Genomic DNA, 19,981 nt, shown 5'->3' with positions numbered 1-19,981 from the left:
CTTCAGTTTAACATGAAACAACACATGTTGGACCACATGTCCCCCCAGACACACTTGATTAATCACTTTAACTTTCCTTCATCTTTTCACTGTTTTTTTTAATGGAGAAAAAATAACCAATTATAAACCCACCTCTTTATACTGTTAAACTCAGATGTAGTTCACAGTGTTGGAGAACCCACTTTAAAAGCAGAGCTTTGTAAGCTAACAGTTAGCTACCTTACACTGGAAGAGGCTGAACTACAGCAAAGCTACCTGATAGAGAAATCTAGTTTAGTTCACTAAAGCTACTGAGAAAAATGGCCCAACATCGTTTGTAGTTTCATTGGTTAACATGTGAGTGTAGCTGAACTTCCAGCAAACTACTGACAAATGTCGTTAAACTACTAGTTTAATTACATGTATGTTACTGGGTGTTTACCCACAAAGAGCAGCAGCTTGAAATGACTCTTTCTGAGAAACCCACAGCAAACAATTAATAGTTGTTAATAAGTGTTACTGTTTTATTTCCCTTCACTGGTGGATAAATATCAACTCTTCTATTTATGTTTTTACTGGAATCATCTACTGTAGGCCTTTGGCTTAGAGAGTAAAACCTTCCACACACACTGAGGTCCTGGTGGAGTGTGCTGCTAAGTGGTGTCAGCCATGTTACTGTAGGTCAAACTATCATAGACTCTACCACTGCAGAGGTGACGAATAGCTTGCTTTTATTTTGAAGGATATCCAACTTCCACCGCGCCGCAGTGTAACTGTGAGTGTTGACGCTTGAGGCTCGGCTCAGTCCAGGTTTGACCTGCTGCTTAGCGGTTGTCTCTGCAGCGGGAGTCCTGTTCGCCTCTGATCGTTTATCGGACTGACCGTGCTCACGATGGGCTGCGCCGGATTCACATGCTCCAAACACTGCCTGTGCGCGCTCAACATCCTCTATGTGGTGAGTACCAGCTCTCACCATATGGATCACTGCAACGCGGCTGTGATGGACGGTGGCGGACTGTAGATACACTGATGATGAGGTCAGTGATTCTCTGTGGCGGGAGAAGATGCTGGCTGTAGTTCGACCTGAAACACAGACCTGGACCTGAGGATCCACCTGTGAGACTTCATGGTGTTTCCTCCCGCCACAGCAGAGGACTTCGTGTCCGCTTCTGATAGCGCTTATCACCGTTGAACACAGGTGTGTGTGTGACCTCTACAGGTGCTACCTCATGGTTCAGCAGCGGGACGTGACAGGGGCCTCACAGGGGCCCGGACGCGGACCCTTCAGTCACTTTAAAGGGGCAGTAGGGGACGACTGAGCCTGTGCTGTATAATATAGTTAGTAGTATATATAGTTTTCTGTTGATGTGGAGAAGACTTGTTGGATGATGTCATGATGATGTCATTACATTCATGGTACAAATGTATTAGAGGAGGCTTAGACATTTTAGTTAGCAAAGGATATGAGTCATTTTCCCACCATGAAATATATTTAATGTTGTCAGTGTGTTAACCAGCTGACTGTGTTAACCAGCTGACTGCGTTAAACAGCTAACTGTGTTAACCAGCTGACTGTGTTAACCAGCTGACTGCGTTAAACAGCTAACTGTGTTAACCAGCTGACTGTGTGTTAAACAGCTAACTGTGTTAACCAGCTGACTGTGTTAACCAGCTGACTGTGTTAAACAGCTAACTGTGTTAACCAGCTGACTGTGTGTTAAACAACTAACTGTGTTAACCAGCTGACTGTGTGTTAAACAGCTGACTGTGTTAAACAGCTAACAGTGTGTAACAGCTGGCTGTGTGTTAAACAGCTAACTGCGTTAACCAGCTGACTGTGTTAAACAGCTAACTGTGTTAACCAGCTGACTGTGTTAAACAGTTGACTGTGTTAAACAGCTAACAGTGTGTAACAGCTGGCTGTGTGTTAAACAGCTAACTGCGTTAACCAGCTGACTGTGTTAAACAGCTAACTGTGTTAACCAGCTGACTGTGTTAAACAGTTGACTGCATATTAAACAGCTGACTGTGTGTGTAACAGCTGACTGTGTTCTCCTGCTCCTGACTGTCTCACACTGTTGGTGGTCAATGTCCACACACACAGCTGTTACCAGACGTCACATTAAAGCTCAGAGGTCAGAGGTCATGCAGCAGATTAGACTAATACAGCTGGTCGTTTTCCTGACAGGATATTTAACTTGTTACCTGAAATTTTTATTTGATACTGAATAATGAATGTGTACATAACATCTGTCACAAATTATTTGTAGTATTCAGACTTAGTCTGTCCTGCAGATGGTGAGTCTGCTGATGATTGGCATCGCGGCGTGGGGGAAGTGGTTCGGTCTGGTCTCCAGCTTCCAGGTTGTAGGAGGCGTGATTGGCGTGGGGGTCTTCCTGTTCTTTGTGGCCCTGGCCGGTCTCATCGGGGCCATGAAGCACCACCAGGTCCTGCTGTTCTTCGTATCCTTCACACTGTTTATTATATTTATATTTCTGATCTGACCCAGAAAATGTCAGGTTATTGAACCAGATCAGGATTCAAAGGGAACATAGTAAGTATCACAGTAGGTCTGTGACATCAGGAATTGGGGTGTGGCCAGTGCTGTCTGTTTCTTGATGAGTTTGTGTAACTAAAGGAACAGGAACAGTTCAGCATTTAAGGAAATGCAGGTATTTACTGTTTGCATTTCTGAGGTGAGAAGATCTTTATTAAAGTCATGGTCTGAACCAGAGTCAGGATGAGGTGAGCTTTGTTTAGAGTAAACAGAACAAACAGCTGACCTGAGGCCTGTACACCAAGACACCTCCAGCAGACAACTCCCTCCTGTTATTCAGTGAACTTTAATGGCACTGGCAGGTGGACTTTTTACATAAGACCTCCAGTCTTTATGCTAAGCTAGGCTAACCATGTCCAAAGTCTAGCTCTGTACTGAACACACAGACGTGAGATTGAACTGCTTCTTCACAGTTCAGTCATATCAAGGTCACAAGGAGAGATCAGATACAATATACAGCTTTTTTTTTTTACTGATGAAATAAATTAATTTTAAAATGTGCTAATTACTACTACTACTGCAGCCTGGCTGTGGTCACCAAGTGATAAAAGTATTAAAGCGCATCTTCAGGCTGCAGGTGAATTAGTTCCCAGGTGAGAACAGCACCAAAGGCAGCTGATAATGACTGAAATAGACTAATTTGTCAGTTTGTTAGGAACACCCAGATGAAAGAGTCTGATACAACAGTCATGTAATAAATCCTCCACATTCACGTTGTTGTTGTTCAGCTGTGTGGTCATTGTAAAGGATGTAGTATGTGGCTCTGGATCACATTATACAGAGATGGTTCTGTTATTTAGCCTGCCCTTATTGATATAAATGAGGTGGACAAAATAATAGAAACACCTGGACACCTAGGCGAGAGTCTTTATGTAGCAGGAGGTTTGTGTCGGCATATTGGATCCAAATACCGATTACTAATAATCTGTTTCAGAATGGGCAGTGAAAAACCTTATTGGTTGACCTGTAGTCATGAGTCATAACCACGGCTCCACGTCTTAAATTTTCTGCTTGTATTTGAAGAGTGCACTGTGATCCAGGATAATGATCAAGGATTAACAGATCACTCCTGCAGTGGGAGGTCCAGGTCAGCAGGACTAGTGACAATGTCACATGTTCATGAAGATGTTTAAAATCTTTGTTTGCTGATTTATGTTGTGAAAGATGAAATATGTTGAAGCAGTGAGAGGCGGTGTGCAGAGTGTTCACGGCGACACTGCAGATGATATGTTGGTAATGAACAGCGTGAGCCACAGGCTGTTTGTAATCTTTCATAGTACACAGCCCTCTGCTCTTCAGTGGTTTGGAAAATCCATTTCCCATTCATGTATTCATGAGCAGCATCATGTTTCACTCTGCAGACAGGACTGTGCGTGTCTGTTGTTGTTCCCTGACAGTGGAGCGCAGTACATGATCATCCTGTTCCTGGTGTTTATCGTGCAGTTCTCTGTGTCCAGCGCCTGCCTGGCCATCAACAGGGAGCAGCAGGTAAGAGGAACACCTCCACTTCCTCCAGGGTCAAAACAACGACACACATCTCTTTGGTGGATAATGTGTGTTTGCATGTGTGTTGAACTTACACAGCTGCTTTGTGATAGGTGATTGCTGAGCTCTTCAGCTCTTTACACTTACTGACTGTTCTGTGGTTTGATGCAACAGGATCTTTACAGTCAACAGAGTTCACTTCTCAGCAGTTTGGTTTTCTTTTCCTCTGCCTCTGTCTCTAACTCCCTCAGCTAAGAAGACATTCTTAAGTAGAAAACTGTCATGAGCTGGAGTAGAATGCCTCAGTGCAGGTGCTGATGTAAAACATTCATCTGTCCTCTGAATTCTGCTTCCTGTTCAGTGTTAACATGTTAGCAGTAGCTTGTCTGTCAGCAAACACTGTGCAAATTCAAGTTTCTCCAGCAGCTGATGGGATCAGCAGTAACCAGATGTTTATCCACAGGTGATAAAGACTAAACTTTAGACTGCAGAGCTCATGGGAGAACCTCACCCTTCGCACAGAGCTGACATTTTTTTACTGATGCTTTCAGCAGCAGTTCACCTCAGAGTGCGTACAGGGGAGAACGCTCCACAGGACTCCACATTCAGTGGCTCTTAATTGTCACCTCCCTCCTCGTAGAGACCTGGTCCACTCCAGACCCAGAGAAATGCATCTGAACTTAGAGGAACATCAGAGCAGTGTGATGACACAGAGAGCTCTGCTATGTGTCGGTGTTTTTATCACTATAAATCTTCTTTAAATTCTGCTATATTCAATTCATTCCACTCATCCTCAAGCCCTGTACATGTTTCCACCCAGACAAAGAGATTCTGCTGAGTGATCATCTGTCAGTCACATGTTCTTTTCCATCTGCTGCTGCTCACACCTCAGACATCGCACTCTGTAAATACCGTAGACTGTACCTGCGTGCACAACTCCAAATACTCCAGCAGTGTATCGGGTGAACGTCATTGCTATGGAAACAGAACAAACAGTCTGCTGACACAGATCAGTAGTGTTGCTGCTGCTGATGTCTCCTGAAAAGCCTCAGTGTCTGTCACCTGACTGGGTTCCACATGATCTGTGATGTCACTGAGTACTGCAGGTGTGTCCAGGTGTAAAAATCTGATTAAAATTTTCCCTCCTCAGCAGATGAATGTTGAGACAAACTGAGCCTAGTGAAGCTCAAACAGGAAGCAGAACAAACTGTGTGACTGTACAGGATCCTCCTGGTCCTCATACAGAGAGTTAGACCAGGACCAGCACACTGCTGCCTCAGAGTTCAAGTTTCAGATAGCTACAGTTTGGTGAATTCAACGGTAAGAACTTCAAACTGCAGAAAAGAGAATCGAGGTAATTCCATGGACAAAGACGTGGTTACGTGATCTAACTCAAGCCTCAGGCTCTGACAGTGAAGACAGGAAGTTTTCTCACTGAACTTCATCCACAGTTCAGTAAAGAGAAAAAACTAAACCAACCCTTAGACCAGCTCCAGGTCTCCTCAGTTCCCCTGCTCACAGTTCCTCAGGTTCTTGTCAGGTGGGTTGTTACTTGTTCTGTTGTCATGACAACCGAAACAGAAAAACATGTCAATGAGAACAGCTTTATTGTGACTGACTAGACTGTGACTACTAGTCTGAGCTCAGCTGAGAATAGACTGACCTTTTCACCACAAACACAAACAAACAGGACTGAAGTGTTGATTTGAAAGAAGTAGAAGGAGCTGAGTCATTAAAATAATTAAATCATAATAATGAGTCAGAATAAATGATATTCAGACATAAATATACAGAGTTTCCAATGACCTTTTATACATTTGTTAAGAGGAGAAAATAAATTTTTAGTGTCTTACACAATGGGAGGAGATTTAGTGAAATGACATTTCTGTGTATAGTATTTTGTTATGATGATGATATTAGCTATAAATTCAATATAGATGCTTGTTCTTCAAGTTGACTCCTAACTGGATTTAAATAGAAGAAATTTATGCATCTTGAACTCAGTGGATCATAAAAGGATTTCCACATTCAACAGTTGCTCTGTTGTTTCTATATTTATGTGGGTCTGTTGGGGTTAAACTATGATGGTGCCTCACTTTAAATGTTGCTGCAGCAAGGAATTGTGGGGTGGCATTTTCTCCTTTCCTTTCATAAAGGAAGGTCCAGTGTTTCCTCTGCAAAAGGAGATAAGATAGGAAGCATTGAAGCTCACTTCCTCAGCTCTTGTGGCTGCTGCTCAGAGACTTCAGCTCAGTTCAGGAACCTTCATAGAAAAAAGACTTTGACCGCAGCCCTGGATTTGTTACAGGATGTGCAATGTGGCAGATGTAGGGTCAGTCTGTGGTTGGGCTGTTCCTTCTCTATTGAGGCATGTGATCAGTCATGTGATTTCTGCTCTTAAAAGTGACTTTTGCACCTGGCTGTTAGTGGGAGGAAGTCACTGATTATGTGTCTTATTGCTCATACTCACACAGCAACAGTTGGTATTTCCTGAAGACGTTTGATAAATACAGGCCTGAGTTTTGCTCATGATAATTACCAATACTCTATTTGCATAGTAGCCACTGATGTGGCTGACAAGATAAATGTATGTAAGAACAGGTGATTTGACTGAGCTGTGTGATATAATCCAAATCAGTCCAGTCACAGTGAAGGAGCAGACAGTGCGGAGACAAAGTCTCAGACTGTCTGCAGGCTGTGCAGCAGCTCAACACTTCACCTTTACCTACTACAACGACTACATCTCTCATCACAGTAACTTATGACCATGTGGGAGGTCACTCAGTGTAACATGAATATCATAACCATGCCTTTTAAACATTCTGAATAAATGAATACATAACTAGAATAACTGCCTCGTGGTTGTTTAGATCCATGTCTGTCCAGACTCATTTAATTTGTGGGAAATAAATGGTATTAAGTGTATTTTATCATGTTTTGTGTGGTCACAGTGACCTTTGACCATTTTTTATTTATTAAATAGGAGACAAGCAGGAAATTCAGGGACAGGCAGCAAAGGGTCCAGGCCGTCTGGAGTTGAACCGGTGACTTAGGGCACAGGGCATTTGAGTAGGCCTCTGGTATGCACCCTAAACTTCATCTAAACTTCACTATCAGGATGCCTCATGATGAGCTTGAGCTCTGACCTTTGACCTTTGAAAACAGTGATTGTTCTGGGCTGCATGGACGTCCCAAATGAGAAGACGCTGTCAAATGTTGCTGTTGTATGTGCTGCAGGACCAGCTGCTGGAGGTGGGCTGGAATAACTCTGAGAGCACTCGGAGGGATGTGGAGAAGAGCATCAACTGCTGTGGCTTCAGACAGGTGGACCCCAACGGCAGCTGTGATGCTGTGAGTTTGAATCTGTGCTGGATCATGAGAGGTTTTCTGGTCCCTGTTACATCTGTGCAGGTGTTGTGTCTGCTTTTTCCTGCAGGCGTGTTTCCCTAACCACTCCTGCCAGCCCTGTGCAGACAAGATCCAGGAACACGCTGGAAAAGTTTTACACTTTGTAGGAGGTATCGGTCTCTTCTTCAGTTTCACTGAGGTGAGCCACAGCTATATCACTGCTGAGGGTTGGTTGATATGTATTGGATTAGCATTAGCAGTATTAGTACTAGTATTATTTGGTGTACTAGTAGTAATATAGTACCAGTAATTGCACAAATAATAGCAATAATATTATAATTAATAATAGCATTAGCAATATTATTAGCAATAGTAGCAGTACCAGTAGTAGGAGTAACATTAGCAGTAGTGGGAGCAGTAACAGTAGCAGTAGTAGCATTAGCAGTAACAGTAGCATTTGGAGTAACAGTAACAGTAGCAGTAGCATTAGCAGTAACAGTAGCAGTAGTAGCATTAGCAGTAGCATTAGCAGTAACAGTAGCAGTGGTAGCATTAGCAGTAACAATAACAGTAGCAGTAGCATTAGCAGTGACGGGACGGTGCAGGACAGCACCAGCAGTACTTTGCTCATGGTTTCATCACCATCTCTACTCACTTTTGGCACCAGATACTTTTTCCACACCTTGATGTGAAACACACATGAACAATGGAGGATATTGAAGGGAAGCCAAACAGAGAAACGTCTGCTCCTCCACAGTGACCACGCTGTGGGTTGTGGGTTGCCATAGGAACAGTAAAGTACAATAACTAACAGAAATGTGAGAGGCTACAGTGGGTGGTGTACCGAAATGGGCTGGCTAGAAATGGAGGGTTTTTTCAGAATGTCCCGTCTCCCACAGTGATGACGCAGTAGTGACGATTCTCTCTGACCAATCAGCAGTCTGCAGTGTTTTCACATCATCTGTTGGTGTCAGCTCACTTAGAACCTCAGCAGAGGTGATAACAAAAATGAACCAGGTACTAACCTGTAAAGTCGAGTAGAGTTGAGTAGAGCAGGTAGCATGCGGTGGAAAAGGGCTGTGAGCTGTTCACTGGTACCTGCAGCCTGTGGTTCTTAGCATCAGTCCCACTGGCTACTACTGAGGCCATCAACCTTAAAGCCTCACAGATACAGTTTCATGTTCTGTAAAGGGTCAGTGGTTCACACAGGAACAAACCAGGCTTTTGTTAAGGACTATTTTCAGCAGCGGATTAATCCACATTTGGTGCTGTAGTGAGTATTTGGGGCAGCAGAAATGGTGTGTGTGGGGCTGAAAATTAGGATCATGTGACTCAGTGTTTTAAAAGTTGCTGGAAACAATGAAGCTTTATGGCTCAGAGGAGGAAGATACAGTATGTTAGGCTTTTCTTCACACACACACACACACACACACACACACACGGATTGTTGACAAGAAAAACAGGGTCAGGCTGTTGTCGGTGGTTCCTGACTGTTCCTGTGTCCGCCTGTCAGATTCTGGGGGTGTGGCTCACGTACCGCTACAGGAACCAGAAAGACCCCCGAGCGAACCCCAGTGCTTTCCTGTGAGACAGCCCCTGAAGCCCATCCACTCTGCCTCCTCTCCTCTGGATGCTCTCTGGGCTCTACCTGTAAATAAAAGACTCACCTGTTCGTTTCCACTGACTGCTGCAGCATGTTGAAATGTGTCCTGTGTGAGAAGTAGCAGTGCACATCAGTGTGAAGCTTCTCACACACACAGTCAGTACACTGAGCACAAAGAGCAGTGTACAGTCCACAAGTATTTATGCAGCCTGCCTGATGCTGAACTGTACACTGTTTGTGTCTTTGTTGTGTTGTTTGTCTCAGTCAGCCCCACTGGATGCAATAATGTCGACCACTGTGTAAAGGAATGAAGGAACTGCAACTGTTTTTAATGTGTGTGTGTGTGTGTGTGTGTGTGTGTGTGTGTGTCTTGCTCCTGGCTGTGTGCTGTGTATGTTGCATGACTCATAAGCTGCTGTGTCTGAGCCTTTGTACTGTAAAACACAATAAAACTCTCCTGGAAGAGCAGAAAACTGCGTCTGTGTCTTTTCCCAGAAACCATCAGGTGTTTAGTACAAACTGTCAAAACCTCCTCAAGCTTTTATTTTATTAAAACTGATTAAATATATGTTAAATCCACCACTCTGAAGAGATTCCTAATAAGTAGCAGTAACTGTGACTTAGTAGTTAAAGGTATAATTTGGATCATAAGACTATTTACATCAGGTGATCCAGGGTGAGAGCAGACTGGAGCAGAGCAGTACAGGGACCAGGGTCAGGTTTTCTATGAGAGAGAGATTAAATACATTTCATACTGAGGTGGTTCAGGTGCAGGTCCCCGGACCCCGACCCACCTTAGGCCTGTCAGTCAGGATTTGATGAGCCTCAGATCTAATGACACAGTGTGAAGACAACAACATGACACACTGACACCGCTGACTGAGGCAGAATGTCTCAGAGCTGCACATTCAACAGACACCTTGGGTCAGTGTATGAGTCATGTGACCAACCAGATGTTCACTGCAGACAGATGTGACAACACTGAATCACTGATCAACAGTTAGTTACCTCCTTGTTAAGACAGACACATTGATCACAATCTGAAGACTTTGTGGTCACATGGCCTCTGCAGTTACTGTGGAGGCTGTGTCTACTGATGGCTCAGGGGGACCGTGATGCCTTCACTTACTGTCGGACATATGAGTTGCAGTTGAACAGAGATGACTGTGTCTGAACACACTGTGTGTGTAAACTACATGTTACTTTACACCCTCCAGACAACACCTCATCCTATCTGACCCTACAGGTACAGATGTTAGTTTCCCTCCTCTTCACCTCATCATCATCATCATCATCACCTCAGCTCACGTTGGCAAGTGTCTTCAATCGGTTTGAAATCCTGAATCCTGACCAGTCATAGTCAACTTCAGCTGAGATTCAGTAACCCGGCAACAGGAAAACGCTTTCAGCACTGCTTGTTGGAACCCACCCATCCAGGATGTCAAACAGACACACACACACTCACACTTACACACGCAGACTCACACACACACACACACACAGGTTCATATAAACTGGTCTCAGTTTGTTCACTGAACTGATCATGTGACAAGATGAACAACAAACTTATTGTGAGCTGTTTGGCATGCTTCCCAGAATGCACTGCATTTGAGCAAAGTGCTGCGGAAAGGTTTGTAACCTGGGTTCTGACTGTCATGTTGCCTCCTTGTGCTCCACAGGGAGTCTCCTGAAAGTCACAGTTTATGTAACAGTCAGAAATTTGGAAGTGACTTTGCAGCTGCACCATCAGTGTATCGCATCGCTTCACATGAGAGAAAGATAAACCCTCTGTCCTCCTCACAGCTGACAGCAGCTGGAGACAGATGTTTCCCTCAGGAGCTGGTGGACTGTACTGGATCCATCAGGTGAACATAAACCACTGAATGAATGCTCATGTTGTTGTGTGTGTGTGAAGGATGTGCCTGCAGGAAACTGCTTGCTAGAAATATTATCGCAAATGTCTTCAGTGAGAGGTGCCCCCCCCCCCCACCACCCCAGTCCCCCGACCACCATTAAATGTTACTGTGAAGCAGACATGAGACCTGAATGAACCCCAGCTGATCCAGACAGTGACTGACCGCAGCCCGCCGTCAGCTTGTGTCCAGTAGCATCTTCAGACATTAATGTTTAGACTGTAGTTTAGCCTTATTTGGAGTAAGGTGTGGTAAATGTTGCAGCTGTGTGAGATCTAAATATATATACTAATTGTCAGACAAGACATCTTCAGAAATTGGTGTGGCACTGTTCTGGTTCACTTGCTGTCATTGCACTGGTCATCACTTTCTCTGGACTGGTCATCATGTCTTCATCAGTTCAAAAGAATTCTCATCACCACCCCTTGCTGCTGAATGATGTGAAGCTAATTCACATCCCACGGGATGAAGACAGAGAACGGTTCCCAGAGTTTATATTACCAGACATCTCATCATGATGATTAACACTCGTAGAGTGTTAACACTCATAGAGCAAATTAAATCCAGCCCATACTTAGGCTACATGCTTGTTTTCTTCTGGTCAGGTTCCACGGCCCAAATCTGGCCCAAATACAGCATGACTGTCGGAAGCTACTTCCACATCTTGAGCAGTTCTGGCGTGCACACTTCCAGCTGTCAGTCAACTTTGTACAGTCCAGATGTGGACTGAGGACCCAGGTGTATTCTGGGCCAGAAGTTTTATTTTGCTGTTTAACAGTTAACTTCCATCACAGAAGCTGTAGGTGAGTGTGACTGGTTGTTTGTCTCTATGAGTCAGCCCTGTGATAGACAGGTGACCTGTCCAGGTGAGCCCGCCTTCTCCCAGTGTCAGCTGGGATTGGCTCCAGCACATTGTTTTTAGCAACACCAGGAAATTCAGTGTAAAAACTGTGTTAAAATAGATAATTATCAGCAAACATTTAGTTAATACATTAGCTAAGCTAACGAGCAACGTGGCCTCGTAGGAGGCTAATATTCCCTGCAGGTGTAGCTGAGGGATTACATAACCTTTTTCAAACGGACACATGTTCCTTTAATGTTACAGCTAGCCTCTGGTGTCTTCATACAGTCATGGTGGAACAGCAGAGAACCATGTTTGTATGTGTGAGCTATATATTTCCTGTTAAAATAAGAAGGCAGAGGCTCCACCCTGAGTGAAAACTTCCATATTTATTTCAAACAGCAATAACAACAAAGGTGAGAATGAGGAGGAGGAAACATTCAGGTGAAGTCAGGAAACTTTCCAGTGCTTAGTTTTCTTTATGTAAACTGTCGTGGTCTCGTGATGGTGGTGACACTGACCCTGGATCAGATCTCACAGCTCAGACTTCAGGAGCTTCTTGGCCTTCTGCATGTTGCTGATCACTGAGGAAGAGGAAGAACATTGACACTCACGTTCTCAGATCAGTGTAAACCTCACTGTGGAAGCTGCAGCACTTACAGTATTTGATGTCACTTGGTTCGTAGGCATACATGCGGTTGGCATAGCGACCGGTGATGTCAGCCCTCACTGTCATTGTGGGGTCTGTGGAGAGGGAGGAGGAGCTACTGATCACCATGTGACCAACTCATTAATTAAACACATGAACGCTGGACATGCTGACATGCTCATGTTGCTAATGTCGTTCAGTGAAGAGTGAACAGTTACCAGCTCCATTACAGATTCAGATATTAAACATGATGATGATGATGATGATGATGATGATGATGATGATATTAATGTATCAATAAGAAGATGAGTCTTTTCAAAGCAGGACTTTTATAATGAAGTATTTCTAAAGCATCTGAATACTTCTACTATCACAACTACATTCTACAGGTGCACACTGGCACTGGAGGAACATGAAGAACAGTTGACACAGTGAATAGTCACTGGTATGACAGGAAACAATCTGATGTCAAAGGTCAAAGTGTTATGGTTGAAAACTAAAGGACCGTGAGCTACACCACTCATACACTGAGGATCACCTGGTCAGCTGTCTGCCAGGTGACAGACCACACAATGACAGTAGGAGGCAGCTCTTACCCACAAAGATGATTCTGGGAACGTACTGTCCGTCAGGAGACAGGTGTTTGTCTGTGGTCTCATACTGTGAGAGAGAAAGAGAAGCTCAGAGAGACAAACAGCTGAAGTGACTTCCTTTAGTCTGAAGACTTGATGTCAGAGAGAAATGATTCCTGAGCTTTAAAATGAACTGCTCTGAGACCTCCTGTAACTTACCACCAGGTTCAGGACCACGAAGTCCTCATCAAGAGTTTTCTGGATCTCGTTGTCCTCAGAGAAAACCTTCTTGAGTGCTGTGGGAGAAACAGGGTTTTAGTTCTTCAGCTCAGTCCAGGACTGTACCAGGATGTGTGCGGTGACGTCACACCTGAGCAAACACATGAATACTTGCTCCTCAAACAGGTTTGGCTCTTGATTGTCTACATGAGTGAGTAAATGAGCCAGACTCACCCTGGCTATGGGGGCAGTCCTCCAGGTGGAAGATGACCATCAGGGGCTTGTTCCTGGAAGACAGATCAGCTTCACTTACAACCGATTATCAGCTTCAGTGAAGCTCAGATTCAGAGTTAGACCTGTTTCCTACCTCGACCTGGACCAGTAGAGACCCTCCTCGTAGGTCTGAGCCCAGATCAGCTGATCACCCCAACCTGGACAGACATGGACACAAAGCTCAGTTACATACTATGGTTTCATCACAGCGTACCTGTGTCCATCATTCTCACAGACCTCGAGACAGAGTCTTGGGGATCCTCTTGCCGGTCCTTGGGGTGTATTTTCCAAAGGTGGAGGACACGGCCACCAGGACCAGGAGCACGGACACCAGGGCTTTCATCATCTTCACGGGCTTCCTGTGAGGAGCACACAGAGGCGGGGAAACAAACTGTTTGACCTCAGTGTGGAGATGAGCTCACATGAGTCAGGAACAGAGGAGACTTGTGTCCTCTGGTGGTTCCCACCACAGGAAACAGATTTCATCATCAACACAGGTATGACACGGTCTGAGTGAACCCACACACCTGAACCACGACCCCTTCAGGACACCAGTCTGCATTCATCCCTGAACTAACAGGTTGTTTCACAAAACCACAGCACAGGTGGGGTTTGAGTCCCAGGTCAGATAAACACATCAGTGACCACGATGCCTGGTCACACATCTGTCACCACACACACCTGAAGTATGAACCACACCAGCAGAGGCTGACAGGTGACGTCTTTACTTTTCACATAGCTTCACCTGCCTTCTCCCCCTCTTTCACTAGGTTCACCTCTCCAGCCTGATTCACACTGAATCACCTCACTACTCTCTCCCCTGTGGCAAAGATGAAGAGTACGGCAGCCTGTGAGGACAGGCTCTGTGTCTTACCTGTTTGGGTCTGCTCAGGTGAGAGTGTTCCCGTATGTGCTGTACCTCAGCTCTCACCTGTCCAGTATTTAAGCACCTGCTCCCTCGCGGACCCGCCCTCTTCCCCCCTCCCACGCGCCTCCTCTGTGCAGGAATGCCTGTGGCTCAATCTTCTAAACGATTTTGTTTGCGAACCAAACTCCCTTGGAGAAACCGGTAATTTGAGGTTTCAGTGTGTTTCTACAGAGATGTCCTGGTGTGAGATCATGAGTGTCAACATTTCACTTTATGGCGGAAATCAGTTTTGAAAACGGCCGAGACGTCATCATGAGTGAGCCGCGCCTTTTCTAATAGATATGACTTTTAACTTTTGTTCATCTTCTTCAGCTAAATGTTTGAGTGCGGGAACAACAGGGACTAATTATACATAAATAGTTTTATTTTAGTGAAATGTTGCTGAAGTATGGCATCTGTTTACAACGGTATTTATCTGAAGACTACATGGTGTTTTTCTCACGTTCATCACGTTTGCTAATAAGAAACACATCATCAACATTTCTAAGGTAGTTTTGTATGTAGTTCTCTGCACTCCTGAAGCAACACACACGTTCACATCGAACTGAGTTTAAATCCTGAAACACTGAGCGCAGACTGGAAACTGACAGAGAGGAGGAGTGAATACGGATTCAGGTGTGATACCTGGCTCTGATCCAAGGACAGGTCAGCGCTGCACCAGAGGCTGCGCGGTGATTGGTCTGTCTGTGATTGGCTCACAGGTGCAGGCGCCTTTCCTACAAAGTCAACACACTGATTCAGTCCTGAAGATGTTTGAGATCCAGGTTCGGCACTGAGCCGGAGGCGGATCCAGACACATGGGGGTGGGGTGGTCCAGTTTTATGTCTGAACGTTAACGGACTGAGAGGGGTTTTCTCCGGAGGCTCTCAACAGTCTCCTATGTCGGGCCCCCGCTGCATCAATGCAGCTTTGTTGAGTCCTGGTCTGGGCCTGACGGACTGAATCAGTCCTTTCACTGCAGCTCCTGAAACAGCCCCACTCACCTGTGCGGCTGCCTCAAGCTGTCATCAGCTTCTTCTCCGTGGTTGAATAATAAGCCTCCTGTTGTATTCGTGCAGAGTTTTAACAAAGAAGAACACAGAGGAGGAAAGAAATGAAATAAATTAGGCTCTGTTGTAGATCATGTAAAGTTAAATGAGCATTTCTGTTTTTCAATGAAAAACATAATAATGTTAAACATTTTCTGATCAAATAAAAAATCATTTTTGTTTGATTCGTTAGACAAGGTTTCACTTCTGTTACACAGGTGATGATTTCTCTTCATCATCCACATACACACACACACACACACACACAAAGACACACACACACAAACCAGTGTTTCATTGTGTCTCACTGCTGAAGATGTTGAATTTCTCCTCTGATCATGAACAGTTTGTACTTTCATCAGACTCACAGAACTCAGTGTGACACAGTGAATTCATGTGTTCAGTCAAATCACTTTAAACCTATAAATATGTGTGAAGCCACAGACGTCAATCTACAAAAACACGCATAATCATAATCACATAATCATCTCAAGTATTTACATCAAAGGCCAAACACTGTTTTCATTATAGGAAATTCTGGATTTACTGTGTCTGTTGTGTGTTCACATCTCCACACAGTGTTATACAAATGTTCACACTAAAACAGTGTAACCTTGAAACACAATATTTTTACTTTTCCTAAATGTTACTGTACAATGTTCCACAGTGTTTACTACAGTGTGTATCACAATGTTTACCATATGGAAATTTGTACAAACACCACACATGTAAAAAACATTTACAGAAGCCACTTCCTTATCCTCTTTGAACAAGGATCCTCCATGATGTCTGTCTCTCCTCTCTGTAGAGGATCACAGTAAAACAGTGTGTGTGTGTGTGTGTGTGTGTGTGTGTGTGTGTGTGTGTGTGTGCTGTACACATGTGCTTTGCTGTATTGTATTCATTTAATCATTTAGTCATTTAGCAGACGCTTCTATCCAAAGCGACTTACAGAAAGGAGTATTGTAGTAGTACTGTATGATACCATCCATTCCCACAATGCAGTGCAGTAAATGGGTGGCTACAGTAAGACCTACAAGTTTGTGTATTATAATGCAGTAAAACATATTTTACAGAGCTACTGCAGGAGCCATCAGATACACCTGTTCACACCTGGACTCATTCTGAAGGTTTGGATCATGGACGTGAACTGAGTCCTGATCAGCTGACCTCAGTCCAGCCTCTCGTTCACATTGTATCCAAATGTTTCAGACTCTACAGTTTCTGCAGCAGAATCCTCAGTTTCAGCAGTCAGTCAGGTTTTTATGAAAACATCAGATCACTGATGTGTGAGTGTCACATCTCTGTCAGAGGGTTTTATTCACTGGTGACACCATTGACTTCACTTCTCAACACACATGAACAAGGTTTTAATTGTTTTGGTGGCTTTTGCACACGTGAGTCAGTGCTGTGAGACATGATGACGAGCTGTGAGGATGATGACTCTGAAGAGTGAAAACCAGCAGCAGACGCACCATCAGTGGATGAACGGCATGTTATTGTCGCAGCAGGTGAAGGTGGAGCTGATTTTACAGGTGAACTGCAGTGGAGGAGGTGAACTGCATCGGGTAAACCACTGAATATAACAAGGTTATTTCTAGTCTTTGATCTGTAGTTTGATTTACATGTTAATACAGACCTGGTGTTTTCATAAACAGCTTGAAAGAGTCATCTTTGATTTGTACATGTACGAATTAACACCAACATTCTCTGTGAAGAGGTCAGAGGTCATCAGGCTGCAGCCAGTGGGCGGACATTATCACCTCCCTGACAGGTGACAAACTGAACCATTGCCATTACGACTCCATCCACTGATAAAGACTGTGAGATGTGGCTAAAGGATACTAGAACAAATCCAGTAAGAGTACTTTGTGTTAGTGGTGTTTGTGTCTCCTGTTTCCTGTCGTCATGTAACCTTATGATTTTATACATCTGTGTACAACCCTGTTTCCGGAAAAGTTGGGACACTGTGTAAGTCATGTAAACACATATTTAACTGAAAATAGAACAAAGACAACATATCAAATGTTGAAACTGAGAAGTTTTATTGTTTTATGAAAAATATTTCAAATCATATTCAATTTGAACATGATGCAGCAACACGTTTCAAAAAAGTTGGGATAGGGTCATGTTTACCACTGTGGTCATCACCACCTTTTTTTTAAAGTTATTTTTTGGCCTTTTAATGCCTTTATTAGATAGGTACAGTGAGAGAGTGACAGGAAAGTCAGGGTGAGAGAGGGGATGACACGTAGCAAAGGGCCGCGGGTCGGACCTGAACCCTGGGCCGCTGCAGCCAGAACCAAGTTCCAATGGTACACGCTCCACCAGGTGAGACACCGAGGCGCTCCCATCACCTCTTCTTTTAACATCACTCTGTAAACGTTTGGGAGCTGAGGAGATCAGCTGCTGGAGTTTTGAAAGTGAAATGTTCCATTCTTGCCTGATATAGGATTTCAACTGCTGAACACTTCAGGGTCTCCTTTGTTGTATTTTTAGTTTCATGATGCTCCAGATGTTTTCAGTGGGTGACAGGTCTGGTCTGCAGACAGGTCAGTTTAGTGTCCGGACTCTTCTACTACAGAGGCATGCTGCTGTAATACTCTCAGAATGTGGTTTGGTGTTGTCTTGCTGAAATATGCAAGGCCTTCTCTGAAAAAGACAGTGTCTGGATGGCAGCATATGTTGCTCTAAAACCTGTATATACTGTTCAGCATTAATGGAGCCTTCCCAGATGTGCAAGCTACCCAAGCCATGGGCACTAATGCCCCCCCACACTATCACCAATGCTGGCTTTTGAACTGTGTGCTGGATGGTTCGTCTCCTTTGTAGCCTGGAGGATGCAGCGTTCATGATTTCCAAGAAGAATCGGAATATTTGATTGGTCAGACCACAGGACAGTTTTCCATGTCACCTCAGACCATCTTAAATGAGCTCAGGCCCAGAGAAGTCGGAGATGTTCCTGGATCATGTTTAGATATAGTTTCTTCTTTGCATGGTAGAGTTTCAACCTGCATGTGGATGAAGCAACAAACTGTGTTCACAGACAATGGTTTTCAGAAGTGTTCCTGAGCCCATGCAGTGATTTCCACTGTAGAATTGTATCTGTTTTTAATGCAGTGCTGCTGAGGACCTGAAGATCACGACCATCCAGTCCTGGTTTTCAGCCTTGTCCCTTTGTCTACATAGATTTCTCCAGATTCTATGAATCTTTTAATGATGTTATAAACTGTAGAGGCTGAAATTCACAAATTCTTTGCAATTTTACATTGAGGAACATTATTTTTTCATATTTTTCATAAAACAATAACATTTCTCAGTTTCAACATTTGATATGTTGTCTTTATTCTATTCTATTCTTCAATTAAATATGTGTTCACATGATTTGCACATCATTGGATTCTGTTTTTATTTACATTTTACACAGTGTCCCAACTTTTTTGGAAACAGGGCCGTAGATCTGAAACGTGTTGTTGTTCATCGCCTTTAATCTCAGTCCGATATAATTTTATTCCTTCTCTCGCTCGTTGTTCTCCTGTCATGACATCATAATGCTGTAACCAGGATATGGGGGCAGGTTAGTGCTGAGGTGTCCTTCACCCCCGCTCTTCACTCCATGTCTCCCTCTCTGTGTCTGTGTTGTCACAGCACCATGGTCAATATTTGAACTAAAGGGCACGGTTAAAGGCCGCTCCTACTAACACTCCTCATTCACCAGCTGCACTCAGCCCTGCCCTGATAACACGGATCTGACACACACACTACTCGAATAGGATGCAACTACCTGGTTCAAAATGAAGCACAATGCTGCAGCTCAGATAAAGCTGAGAAATACTAGCACACATGTTAACTGACTCCATAGTCTCTCACCCAACACACCTGTTCCTCACCTGACATCAGTTTCATTAAAGACTCTGCTGAATCCTTCACTTCTGCCTCTGTGATGTCTCTGTCTCTCCTCTCTGTAGAGGATCACAGTAAAACAGTGTGTGTGTGTGTGTCAGCTAACCACTAGCCTGAAAAACAGACAAATTCACTCAAATTATTAAAATCTTTACTATGACTGGTCAAAGATTTCAGACATGAGAACTAATATAATTTATTTATATTGGACGGCCTCCTTCTGACAGCTCATGTTTTACACATGGATGCCAGCACTGTAGTTTTCATTTCCAGCAGATAACTGTTTTGTATGGTTTCACATGCTGCGAGCATTTATGTTAACAATATATATTTATCCTTGCTGCTGCAGCAACATTTAAAGTGAGGCACCATCATAGTTTAAACCTGACAGACCCACATAAATATAGAAACAACAGAGCAGCTGTTGAATGTTTGTGACCTGATCCAGAACTGATGATGAACTGATGTGGTCTGAGCTCCAGATCCATGTATATAGATTTATTCTCTTTGTCATCAAAATAAAATACTATACACAGAAATGTCATTTCACTAAATCCCCTCCCATTGTGTAAAACACTAAAATTTATAATTTTCTCTACTTAACTAATGTATAAAAATGTCCATGTCGGGAAACTCTATAAACTTATGTCTGAATTCCATTTATTCTGACCTCTGATCAGTT

At 43.8% G+C, this 19,981-nt stretch overlaps 2 protein-coding genes across 3 annotated transcripts; one reads left to right on the top strand and one right to left on the bottom strand.

Annotated features, from left to right (window-relative positions):
* The first annotated feature begins 757 nt into the window (after nucleotides 1-757).
* On the top strand, nucleotides 758-9,446 carry tspan13b (tetraspanin 13b). Of its 2 annotated transcripts, none has more exons than XM_071500187.1 (6): nucleotides 758-934; nucleotides 2,275-2,442; nucleotides 3,945-4,025; nucleotides 7,260-7,373; nucleotides 7,459-7,569; nucleotides 8,884-9,446. In XM_071500187.1, exons 1-6 carry the CDS (start codon nucleotides 872-874, stop codon nucleotides 8,956-8,958), a joined length of 612 nt encoding a protein of 203 aa, XP_071356288.1. In that variant the 5' UTR covers nucleotides 758-871; the 3' UTR covers nucleotides 8,959-9,446. The 2 variants fall into 2 exon arrangements, with proteins under 2 accessions (XP_071356288.1, XP_071356289.1); XM_071500188.1 differs by having other exon boundaries at nucleotides 771-1,177.
* Nucleotides 9,447-12,096: 2,650 nt separating this feature from the next.
* Nucleotides 12,097-14,419, bottom strand: agr2 (anterior gradient 2). The gene is made up of 8 exons (XM_071500919.1): nucleotides 14,315-14,419; nucleotides 13,678-13,799; nucleotides 13,535-13,598; nucleotides 13,402-13,454; nucleotides 13,168-13,244; nucleotides 12,973-13,036; nucleotides 12,388-12,471; nucleotides 12,097-12,311 (listed from the first exon to the last, which is right to left on the bottom strand). The coding sequence occupies exons 2-8, from the start codon at nucleotides 13,784-13,786 to the stop codon at nucleotides 12,262-12,264; spliced, it is 501 nt and encodes a 166-aa protein (XP_071357020.1). The 5' UTR covers nucleotides 13,787-13,799; nucleotides 14,315-14,419; the 3' UTR covers nucleotides 12,097-12,261.
* Between the last annotated feature and the right edge of the window lie 5,562 nt (nucleotides 14,420-19,981).

Source organism: Trachinotus anak, unplaced genomic scaffold (assembly GCF_046630095.1).
Source record: "Trachinotus anak isolate AG129_WGS33_773 ecotype Australia unplaced genomic scaffold, CSIRO_AGI_Tana_v1 ptg000016l, whole genome shotgun sequence".
Taxonomy (NCBI): domain Eukaryota; kingdom Metazoa; phylum Chordata; class Actinopteri; order Carangiformes; family Carangidae; genus Trachinotus; species Trachinotus anak.
The sequence above is the reverse complement of the archived record's forward strand: the minus strand, read 5'-3'. Positions and strand labels throughout refer to the sequence as shown.